The sequence below is a fragment of the Ovis aries genome, chromosome 6 (genome assembly GCF_016772045.2).
Source record: "Ovis aries strain OAR_USU_Benz2616 breed Rambouillet chromosome 6, ARS-UI_Ramb_v3.0, whole genome shotgun sequence".
NCBI lineage: Eukaryota > Metazoa > Chordata > Mammalia > Artiodactyla > Bovidae > Ovis > Ovis aries.
The window spans coordinates 50,789,871-50,802,266 of record NC_056059.1 but is presented as its reverse complement, the minus strand read 5'-3'; the positions used below and the strand labels follow the sequence as shown (position 1 = coordinate 50,802,266).

The following is a 12,396-nucleotide window of genomic DNA, read 5'->3' as shown; positions in this document are numbered from 1 at the left end:
AAAAGCTGGGTTGGTGAAATGCAGCTTCATACTGAATAGAAACAATGTGCATAATTCAGTATAGGGCACTATGGTTCTCAGGAAGCACACCAGTCAGATTATATATGGGTCCTCCAATGACCTCATCAATGGAAATGCTGAGCATTTCAGAGCAGAAATAAAGTCATAGAAGATATATTTCTCAAAGAAAATAAATGAGTAGATGATTTTAAAGCATAGGATACTGTTCTATTTTTTTATTACCAAAACATTTTTTTGCACTCCTTGCAGATTTGTTTTAAATATGCTTTATCAAATCTTAGTTTCTGAATATCACATTTTAGCAGCTATCTATTTTAAAGGATTTAAATTTAAATGTGCATGTATTTCTTTTTTTTTTTCACTTTTTAATGAACTTTTTCTTTCTGGATCAGTGATCAGAAGGCATACAAAATAATGAGACTGATGTCAAAAAATATACATCTGCATAAATTAAGTAAAACTTAATCAGAAAAAAGATTTTAAAACAAGGCAGCCTATTATTTATATTTCAGATAGAAAATGAATGTGACATAAAGACAAATATCCAAAAACTTAACTGGAACCTTGAGATAGCAATTACACAAACAATAGCAACCACAACTCAAGGAATGAATTTGGTTTTCAAAAAAACAAGCCTAATCTAATCAGTCTACTCTAATCTAATCATCTGATTTGAGTAACACAGTTTGTTTTCTGAAAAAAACCTCAAGAACTTCAAAAGTTTATTTATAGGATCTTATTAAGCTTGAAAAGCCTTATTTAAAGCACACATATTTTTAGTAACTGTCCACATTTATGAGCAGGGAAAGAAAAGAAACATAAAAGTAATTTGTTCTGTAGATGAGATCTAGATTTACCATCGGAGAAGGCAACGGCACCCCACTCCAGTACTCTTGCCTGGAAAATCCCATGGACGGAGGAGCCTGGTGAGCTGCAGTCTATGGGGTCGCACAGAGTCAGACACAACTGAAGTGACAGCAGCAGCAGCAGCAGCAGCAGCAGCAGATTTACCATATGCTGATAATTTATATCAATGATAAATTCTGGAGTTTGGGAACTAATTATTAAGAATTTAATTTCTTGTAGTTTGACATGAAGCTTCCAGGCCAATAAAGTCTTTATTTTTAAATCACGTAGAAGACATGTAGGTAAAAAGAGAGGATAAAATGCAAATAACTTTTGGCCTTCTTCCAGTCCAAGATATTATTTATAAAATGCAAAAATTTCAATAAGTGCATTTATAATTGTTTCATCTGAATAGTTTTCTACTCCATTCTCTGTGTTTTATACCACTCTGAGCTTCTCTGAGCTTTCTCCTTTTCACATCATAGTGAAGCTACTGGAATCAGGGTTGTATATCCCCAACCTAAAGATGCCCGCCAGGAAAGCAGAGATTCTTTCTCAATCACTTCTACTTCCTCAGAAAGTCTTGGCCGTGTTTTATTTTTTATAGATATTTGTTGGATCAAAATGAATAACCACAGCTTTGTCACTATATAATTAACCCATTAAACAAAAGACAAGGAGGATATTACTCTGTTTTGCTTTACTTTAGAAGAGAATGCTTTTCTTACCCAAACAAACATGCAATGGAAGGAGCAATAGTGACTTCTTTAACCTAAAAGAAGAATATGAAGTGAAACAAACTTTCAATAAGTGGACTGACCTCTGAGTTTGAGAGCTAGCTACACTTTAAGAGTCAGGTTCCACAGTACCTTTAATCACCCAGAGGATGCTTAAAGTGTCATCACATTTCAGCAACATCAAGTATTTTATACATAACTCAAGGGGAAAAAATCATAGGAAAAACAGAACTATATACAATATATAAGCAAAGACGAATACAAGAAATATGGGGTTATAGCTTAACTTAATAAGGAACTAAACACAGAATTCATTATCTAACAAGTGTGCTGAAATTCAGATAAGCAAATGCTCTGAGAGTCTGGAGGCAACAAGCCCACTAATTGACCTCCAAAGTCACTTTGAGATTTGATGAGAGCTCATTCCCTCCTCAAATGTCATAAAGGTTCAGCAGAGTGATCCAGTTTTAAAAGATAAAATTAGAATAAAAAGGGTAATATAGTCACACATTTTATCAGTGTTAATTATTAATAGTGAGATTAAAAAGAAAGGGCTGAAGTTCGGTAAGCATACCAACTGGACACTTTTCAGTTCATTTTCTCTGTTGATTTGAATATTTTGAGGCAGTTAAAAAGGAAGTATATACCTGCAGAATAATGCATTCAACTGGAAAACTGGTTGTTTTACATTTCAAAATGTAAAAACATTAAAAAAAGAGATTAGAGAATACAGGGAGATAGTGATTTCTCACCTTGATTGATAGAGAGCACAAAAAGTTGGATTGATTTGATACCAAAGAATAGACTTTTTCTTTCCCCTCTTTTAAGATCCTTGATATGTTTGAATGTTACTGCTCCTGGGTGCCATCCCTTGGTATCCCACAAAAATTAGAAATTAACTGGAAAGTATTAAAGGTGAGAATATCATTCTTACCAGTCATTTCAGAATGCTATCTTTGTGAGACTAAGTATTTTTGATGCTTTCATGATTAAGCCTTTGTGTCAGGTCAAATCTACCTAAAGTTAATAATAATCATAATTATTTTATTATTACTATTTAAATAATAGTAGTAAATAGTCCTATCACTAATATAGTAAAATTAATGGTACTCATTATTTATTTGTACATTATTCAGTGCTATTATCTCATTTAGTGCCTTCCACTACCCTATGATTTATTATTGGAGAAAGTGGGGCTATGAGATGTCAGAAAATTACACTGTTAGTAAAAGGGGAAATCAGGATTTAAACCAATGTTAATTAGACTAATACTTTGGCCATCTGAGGCGAAGATCTGACTCATTGGAAAAGACCCTGATGCTAGGCAAGATTGAAGTCAGGAGGAAAAAGAGGTGACAGAGGATGAGATGGTTAGATGGCCTCATCAGCTCAATGAACATGAGTTTGAGCAAATCCCCAGAGACAGTGAAGGACAGGGAAGTCTGGCAGGCTGCAGTCCACGGGGCTGCAAAGAGTCAGGCAGAGCTGAATGATTGAACAATGACAAATAGATCAATGTCATTTAATTGACATTGTTAATGTTAATTGTCCCTAGATTTCAAGGCTGTTTTTTAAGCAGTACCTTCTACTACATTACATATGTAATGTAGGATGCTGTCTATAGGACAGTGTCTTCTTCAGATTTCTTTTAGATTATGTTGCTTATTACTGGAAAGCTAGAAAGCTGCTGCAGCATACATCTTGATTGGCTGAGACTGCATAGAGATAATCTCTATTATCACTTTTCCTAATCACTATGAAGAAGGAGGAGTAAATAGGACCCTCCAGAAGTGAAAGGTGTGTGGACTTGGGGATACTTGGGAGGTATAGAATTTTACTGATGGCTAGAAATGTAAAAAATACAGTCAGACATTGGTACTAGACAGAGTGAAATGCTAAACCAAGAAAATGAATCCTTTCCAAGGTATATTAGTCTCTTTCCCACACACACACAAATGTTGCAGGGCATTTGCTTTGCGCTATTATGAATATGTTATTAACAAGAATATGAACGTCTTTGGGAGACTGGAAGAGACAGTGTTGTTAATTCAATCTAAATGAAAACAGCAAAAATCAACAATTTCTAGAGTATCTTACAGATGAGTGCTAAAAATTGGATAGGTAAAAGAAAAATAGAAAGTAAAGGGTCCTTTATCTCACACAAGGGTGAGTTTAGTGGCTATTCTCGTTGCCCTTGGTCATAAAAAAAAAAACGGTGCTTCATTCCCAAATGACATTTCAAATATACTGTTATTTAGTTCTGAAATCAATGTGAAAAGTCCATGGCAGATACAGAAGGTTCTCACAGTGAAATGCACCATGCTTCAACCCTCAAGAACAATGTGCTATAAACACTAAAGCATGTGGAGTGAGGAGAATGAATAAAACAATTATGCTTAACTTACACATGGATTATAAAAAGCATGGAAGTGGGAAATTTAAAAAATTAATATATTAAAAACCAAAATTATCTTTAAATATTTGAGAAAATCAAGAGGCATAGAATTAATTAAGCAGTTAGAATGGGCAAATTTCTGACCATTTAACTTTTAAAAATCTGCCTTATGGATCAACAGCTATTTTCTTACTTTGATTTATTTCTATGTTATACTATCTGAAAGTTTAACTAGAGGAAAACACATACTGTTTTGTATCTTTTGTTCACTCTTATTCTGACCGAAGTTTTCACTGTCAGGTAAGAAAGTAAATGTGTTTATTCTATTATGAGATCACTTAGTCATAATTAATGGTTTTGAAGGCTCTGTACTCAGAGCCAGATCAGACCTATAAATACCTCTTGGATAGTGCAATTTGGGGAGACTCCAAAATTGTCTCCCATATTGACATACTGTTGGACAAACTTTTTCATCCACCTGGCCAGAAATCATGCCATTTGACCCTTTTCGTTTATTTGATTTATGTAATGCATTCATTATCTACTACTACAATGCACATGTGTTATATGGGTTGTGAGGAAAACCTTACAGTTACTTCTGATTGGCTCATATTATACTACATATTATCAAATTCACTCACCATCCCACTAAGAGATCCAAAGTTCTCTTTCTATTCAGGAGAATAAAATACATAAGAAAAACTGGATGTAAGAAAATAATTGCAGTTTACTGGATCTATGTATGGTTTTACAGTTAATTTAGCTATTTGCCACATAGATGATAGAAACAGACCCTAAAGAAGTAAATGACCTATCCAATCCTAAACGGAAATTATGACTAGAGGTTAAGTTGGGTGTTTTTCATATTTGAGTTGTTAAACTCATCATGTGATCACGTGATACATAGTTAAAACAAACTAGCCTTGAAAATATGATTCAGGAGGGGTTTTGAAAGAATAAGTAGACCATGGTACAAAGGCAGGGGTCAAAACAGATACTTACAGTAGACTTAAACTCATAAGCCCCATTCTAAGAGAAAGTCTGAAGACTACTACTGATAAAGAGAAGAGCAAACTTTTGTGTAATCAATGGTTGCCTTGAATGTGATCGTGCTTTTAGGCCTAATATCTGGTTTTCACTTGACTTATTAAATTATTTTATCAATAAAGTTCCTTATCGTTACTTAACTTCTTACCATGGATTCCATATTTAAAAATATGTAATTCCACTAAGCATATTTTAATGAAATAGCAACCAATTTCTCCAACCTTATCAAAGGATCAGCATGAAATAATCATAATAATATTAGGTTAAAGAAAAATATGTTAGTGATATTTTTCATTAATGAATGTATAATTCATGATGGTTTTCTTAAAAATATTTTTGTGTATAACTTTCATTATTCCTTTCCAGAAACTCATGAGATACAAGTACCCCAGGTTTGAAATCATCAAAATGGTGGGTTTTATTTTAATAAATAAATTCTGGTTTCAAAAAATTATGTTTATTTTTATGCTGTATTATTTTACCTAAGCTAATAAAAAAATAAAGCTTCATCATCATTTGGCACTAATGTGGTTTGGAATATAGTGTAAAGCTTGATAAAAAGAGAACTAACCCATAAGCCCTTAATAAAATTTTGTTTTGCTAAAGTATAAAAGGCAGAGATAAAAGCTTTAGTAAAACATGAGTGTATTTCACTATCCATGTACTGAAATTTTCCTGTATCTTGGTTATTTCCTTACTACAGCATCTGTGACTATTTTTATCATTAGCTGTACCAACTTATACCCAGTTTCCATCATCACACTGGAATATTATAAAGTTACTGCACTGGAAATTATCTCCTAAACTTTACAATGAAAGTTAATCCAAGGAATTAGTTATAACAGCATTGTTTCTAATAAGTTAAAATTCTTATAGGTTAAAATTCAAAATGTTTGAGGTAATAATAGAAACTAGGACAGCATCCAAAATGGTATTTTCATGTAAAATCCAATACAAATCCTGATTAAAACCTAACCAAGCAAAACACTGCAGATTACCTGGATTCCAATTAAATGTGACAAATGAATATTTGACAGGTTTCAATTCCAATTCTATTTATGTCGGAATGACCCATTAATATTGAAGATGAAACTACCAGAACTCAAGCAATACAACTACACTTTACGACTAGATAATAGTCTGAAAACGAACACAACGGAACTCTTAAATGTCAACTGCTACATTTGGATCACCCAAAGTGAATCACATCTCCTCTGTCATTACCTATAGATCAGGGCTAACATGAATCACACTGAGCAGATGACAAATGGTTATATAAACTCCAAATTTCAAGTGTCAGTCACATAAAATCAGGAAAAAGCAGTTACATGATTATGTTCCTTGGCTGTTGACAAGACTGAAAACATAGTTATAAATAATAACTAAAAGTCTTTGAGAAATGTTTCTCAATCAACTTGCTAGCCTCTTAACAAGCTCATCTTTTAAGTTTTCCAAGATATGTATGTTTCCTAAAAAGTAACCACTGTGTATTTGTCATATATAATATGTTTATTATTCATTATTTCTTTCTTATTTTAATGGCACTGAATTCCTTAAACTCAGAAAAGAGAAAATGACATTAAAATATGACTGTAATGCCAATGATAGTTGACACCCCCAAAATAAAGACTTAATTATACTGTATGTTGTGAGAAAAGTACTTTTAAAAATATATATAAAATTATATATCATCAAAAGGTACTACAGATATAGTAAAGCCCTTAAAGTAAATGAATCCTGCCTTCCTGGAGAGTGTGTATGTGTATATATAAAACATTTTGAGGCATTTTTACTTTAATTTTCACTTTTGTACAAAGATTTCAAACATATTTGCCTTAAATATACATTCATCAGCATTGCAGTTCATATATATCAAAATTGTATTTAAAATTGCATTTTAAAGAATCTAAAAAAAAAAGGTGAATTCTTAAAAACCATATCAAACTCCCATCCGCATAAGCACACACCGCCATACACACAGATAAGCATGCCTTTATAGCCATAAGGCAAAATGCCATTTAATATCTGAATAATTAATCAAGAAGGATTTCAATCAGCAGACCCTGATATCATATCTACTTAGCTAGATAACAATGTGGAAAAATATTTTACATGACTTAGTTTAGCAATAATTTTATCTGGAGTTATATATAATATATTACTCTCTAATGCTGGATTTTAGTATTCATACATAAGCCTCCAGAAAAACAGACTTTCTCCCACAATAATAGGTTCTATTTACATATTGTCACTCAAGAAGCTGGTATATAACAAAAAGTTAAAATTTCTTATTTCACTTGGGGGATGGAATGGTGAAAGACATAAATTCACTTCACGGTTTCACTAGAGATAAAAATGTGTGTGATTCCTCTTCCTCTCTCTGCATACAACCAAATTTCTTCTTATATATGAAATAGTAAAGTTAGCAAGAACTTCACCACTCCATTATTTGACATAAATCTATTCTTCAAGGATTTACTTACAATCTTTGGAAACAGAAACTTATGTGAGAAGTGTCATAAGCACTACTTGCAATCTAACATTGTAACTTAAAGGAAAGTGTACACAGGCTGATTGTGGTAATTATGAGAACCATCTCACAACAGGATAAGAATATAGGGTACTATAATCTTCCTTCCTCCCTTTCCCTTGCAAAAAAAAAAGACAGAGAGAGAGAGAGAGAAACCTTATAATTAAATGAAAGGGGAGTTCTAATAGCATTTACAGTCTATTTTGGAGAATAATATGATACTGTTCTCCTCCTTTGACTCCATTTCGGTTATCACTTGACAAGGAGAGGTTTGAAAATGCTTTTCTAAATACCTAGAAGACGAAAGAACAAAGCCAGGTGTGTTTATTGTCATTTCCTTTTACCAAGACTGGACAATTAAACAATTGAAGAAATAGTTGCATGACAAAAATGAATAGAAGAAAACAGTGACACAAGACCTTTCTCAGTGGCTATAGTTTAGGTATTATACTAGTTTAGTTTTTCCCATAACAGGTACTACTCTGATTTATTGGCAAAGGTGTTTATTTCTGACAGGCTGGTTTAAAATGATGGAGCAAGTTCAGTGAATTTAATCTAGAGAATTATGTTCTTTTATTTGGCATTTCTATACTTTAGCAAATATTGATTATTTCAAAGAAAACAGGCTTGGTGTCAGCTATTTTGTTTTGATTTTAGACTGACCTTCAAGAGTCTACTTATTACGGCTCACTAGCGTGATTATGTGTGTGGATGTTGTGTTTGCCCCTACCATTTTCCATATGCTCTGCCTCACCAACACTGCCATCCGGCGTGGTCCTTTCATAGTTGTCCTCTGGGAGTGGAAGGGCACCCAGTCTTGGCCCTGATGAACTCTTACTGCTTGGTGTTTCTGACTCCTCCAGCCCGCTGTCATAGCAACTCTGCAGTGACCCCTGATGTGGGTCCTGAGGCTGACTCACAACAGAAAACGTCACTCTACGAAATGGCTGTAAGAGAAAAGATTCTGAATGTCACTAAGGTATAAGATTGTAAATGATCTTATTTAAAAAATACATAAATTACATACATTAAGGTCGACTGACAACTAGTTCAATACAGAATAGTTAATATGATAATGCTGAAATTTATTTGCTTAACTCTGTTTTTTGAGGCAAAACATAGAGCTTAGATTTTATTATGGAAGAACTGAATATTCCTTTCTGTAACAGAGATAAGAAAACAGCAATGTTACTGAAACACACATTTAAATTTGATATGGTACTTCCACACAGTCACTACTCTTCTATTCTGAAGTCTTCACTTCAAATATATTTTTCACAAACAGACTCCTTATAAAATCAAGGGTCAGTGATTTTGGAAAGCCATAAATATAGAACTAATCCATCATAAAAAGACCATTTTTAAATAATTTGTCCTTAAAGTAGATGGTTTAAAATCAAGTGTTCTGGGAATTGACTTCAACTATTACAGGTGCAGCTGATAAATAAGAATTTGGATGAAGTGCTAACAGATTGGAATACATTTCTTACTTCATTCATATTAAAAATATTACCTACTGACCCTAAAAGTATAAGGCTAGTATTGAAATAATAGACAAGAGTTTCATTAACCAGGGAATTAAAAATAAACTAGAAAAGTTTAATTCTATGTGTTTTTACTACAACTAACTCACAATTTGCTCAAAGAAGTAACATCATATACCATCTTTAAGTAGTATTTAAAGTACTGCAAATATTACCCATTGGATATCACAATATAATATGTTATTAATGTTGGCTGAATAGAATGCTTACTATATATGGATTTTCAAGGTTATCATAACTACATAATAAAACAAACATTTTAGGCTCATTAAGGGAATAAATTAATGCCATACATCGTCAGAGATATATGTACACATAATATTTTGGGGTAGGACCAATATAAAAGGTTCTATAATATCTCTTTCATATTATTCTTGGCAAATTGTATTCATTACCTTCTTATATGACTTGAAAGTGACATAAATGTACAGATTTTTGAACTTATAACTCAGATTGTTTTTTTTCTAATATAAAGATAAAACTAATATTGCCAGAATAGTGAGAAAGAACCTTTTTTGCACTTTTACATTTGCATACTAGTAGTACAAATCACCCATCACAATTAGAACCAGTAGAATTTTTAAAATGTTAAGTCTAAGCTACATACCATAGGCTCTTAATGGGAAAGCTAAGAAGATCTGTGACATTTCCCCCAAAATTTATAAACTGGTCTTACTAGAGACAAACACATGCTTCCACAAAACTTCCCTTTATTTTGTCTCAGATAGAAGACTGGTCAGGAATATTGTCTATTGTTCATATTTCTAACCAAGTACCTCTCCTTCAATGTACTTATTAGAATGTATAGTCTTTATAAAATCCACTTTTCCATTTAATTCAGAATCAAACTTTAAGAAATTCTGAATTCTATTGGAAACATTTAAAGCATGTTTTCTTCTTTATAATGTTTCCCTGAATTGGGACTGCAGTATTTTAAAACAATTACAAAATATTACTAGGATAAACATCATACACACCATGGACCAAAATTTACTGGCAACAAAATCTCTAGAAACATTTTTCTTTTTTCATTATTAATTCTCACATTGCTTTAGAGTAGTATAATTGTGATATTTTACCCCATTTCTTAATAAATATGAAATCAATAGCTTTCATATTTGTATTTGCATTTACCATGCTTTATCTTATGTGTGCATATTTTTTTTTCTTTTTTCCATTTATCACTCCCAACTGACTGCAAACCCTCTGTGAATTATGTTCAGTATCACCTCGGAAATGGAATTAATGATAGTCTCTTAAACCCAAATTGCTTTGCACATAGAAGCCACTTAGCAAATAATACTGAACAATAAAATTTCAATGACAATGCTAAATTTAGGAAATAGTGCTATGGGTCATGAAAATATATTATCACTTCAAGACATAGCAATGAATTAAGAAAATCATGTTAAAAATAAAAGAGGGTCAAAAGCTTTTTAATTATATTTTAATGATTCTCAAGTATTTTAGAATCAGTCTACTAATGCAAGGAGAAAGTTCAAAATGAACACAGAAATAGGTAAATTATGCTAATGGATTGACAAAGAGAAATAAGAAATTATGAGAGAAAACAATTCTTTTTGATATAAAAAGAAAATGATGTTTGAATGAAAGTGTTAATCTGTACTTAAATGCTGGTTCTACTAAAAGTTAATACTAGAATATCACAGAGAGAAGATAGGCTATGTTTACAATAAAAAGTCAAAACACTTTTTTCTATCATGCATTATATAATATTTTCTATGAATCTGTGCATTTTACTTTCTAGATTCTGTACCCTATTTTAATTGTGAATATTTTAATCCCCATGAATTACTGTAGGTTACATATTAAGTTTAATGATAGAATGAAAGTGTTGTAATTTTAAGATACTAAGATGAATATATATATTAGAAAATGCTCAGATCCATTAATACTTCCTTTTTGCATAAAAAAGCTTTTTCATTTAAAATCATATCTAAATGAATGAAAAAATGACTTACAATAAAATCTGAAATAAAAAATATTACCCAATGGATCATAAAATGCACTATCATTTTTATCTGCATTTAAAAAAATTCCAATAGAATTCTACATACAATATAAACATTACATTACTATCTCTTAAATTCTACTTTGATAATTTTAAATAAATAAAAATCTTTGGCAAACTGTTTAAGTTGGTAATGTGAACCAAATTAGTACAGATACCTGAATTCTGAAAGAGAACCCATTAATGCAAGAACTAAGTTTTAATTCCAGTAATAAATCAGACATGTATTATAGATTTAGATAACAAAGTAGACAGATAGGCAGACAGTTAGGGAAACAAGTATTTACACACCATCCTTCACCATGGGTTGGGTCTATTGAGAAGATAGGCTTTATGGCAGAAGTTATGACACAGAATACATATTATTTACATACCAGAGATATATTGACTAAACCAGAAATGCAAGCATTGTGTTAACTGTGACAGAGATAATGAATTTGGTAATGACTAATAAGTAGAGTGGCTTAGAGGGCTTAAAGTGACTCCTAAACTTAGATGTGTCTTAGAAACATCCACAATACTTGTGAAAAAATACAGTGCCAATATCTGGCCTCAACTTAAACCCAATGAATCAACATTCAGGGTGGAACTGGGTATCAGCAATTTCTAATATTTCTCAGGGTGATGAGAGGCAGAGAGAGGAAGGTGAAATCCTACAATTGAATATTTGGTCAGAAAGTCAAACTGCTTCAGGAAGCCAGATGGTCCTTTAAGTATTCATAGAATTTCCCTGGAAAGTCACAGAAGCATGGTTCCATTTTGAGATGCAAACGTATGGTATGAAGATATCTAGTGACCTGAGGTGTTTGAGCTTTCGACTTTTCTGTCTAGGGTGACAAATGACATGTCTTGCAGAGGCAAACTCATTCTCTATGCAAAACAAGAAACAGCAGAAGAGCTTGAGGAAGCGTGTCAGTTTCCCAGTTTTTTGAAACAATGAAGATGTGCTTGAAAACTAAGTAAGTAATGCAAGAAAGAAGTCTCCAAGAGACTTCCCTGGCAGTCCAGGGGTTAAGACTTTGCCTTCCAACCCAGGGTTGCGAGTTTGATCCCTGGTCAAGGTGCTAAGATCCCACATGCCTCCTGGCCGAAGAAAACAGAACATAAAAAGAAAGCAGTATTGTAACACATTTAATAAAGACTTTAAAAATGGTCCACATTAAAAAAAAAAATCTTAAAAGACGAAGTCTCCAAGAAAGTTTTTACAAAAATTGTGAGTGGTATGTGTGTGATAATTATAAACA

General features: G+C 32.3%; 1 protein-coding gene across 5 annotated transcripts in view; it reads right to left on the bottom strand.

The window, feature by feature from the left end:
• PCDH7 (protocadherin 7) overlaps window positions 1-12,396 on the bottom strand; it is a 466,886-nt gene that overhangs the window by 235,055 nt on the left and 219,435 nt on the right. For 3 of the 5 annotated variants that reach the window (XM_015096433.4, XM_027970918.3, XM_060417566.1), the window contains exon 2: window positions 8,307-8,523. In XM_015096433.4, coding sequence (XP_014951919.2) covers window positions 8,307-8,523 — 217 coding nt within the window. The remainder of the gene's footprint in view (window positions 1-8,306; window positions 8,524-12,396) is intronic. The other 2 variants (XM_027970916.3, XM_042251304.2) reach the window with 2 other exon arrangements.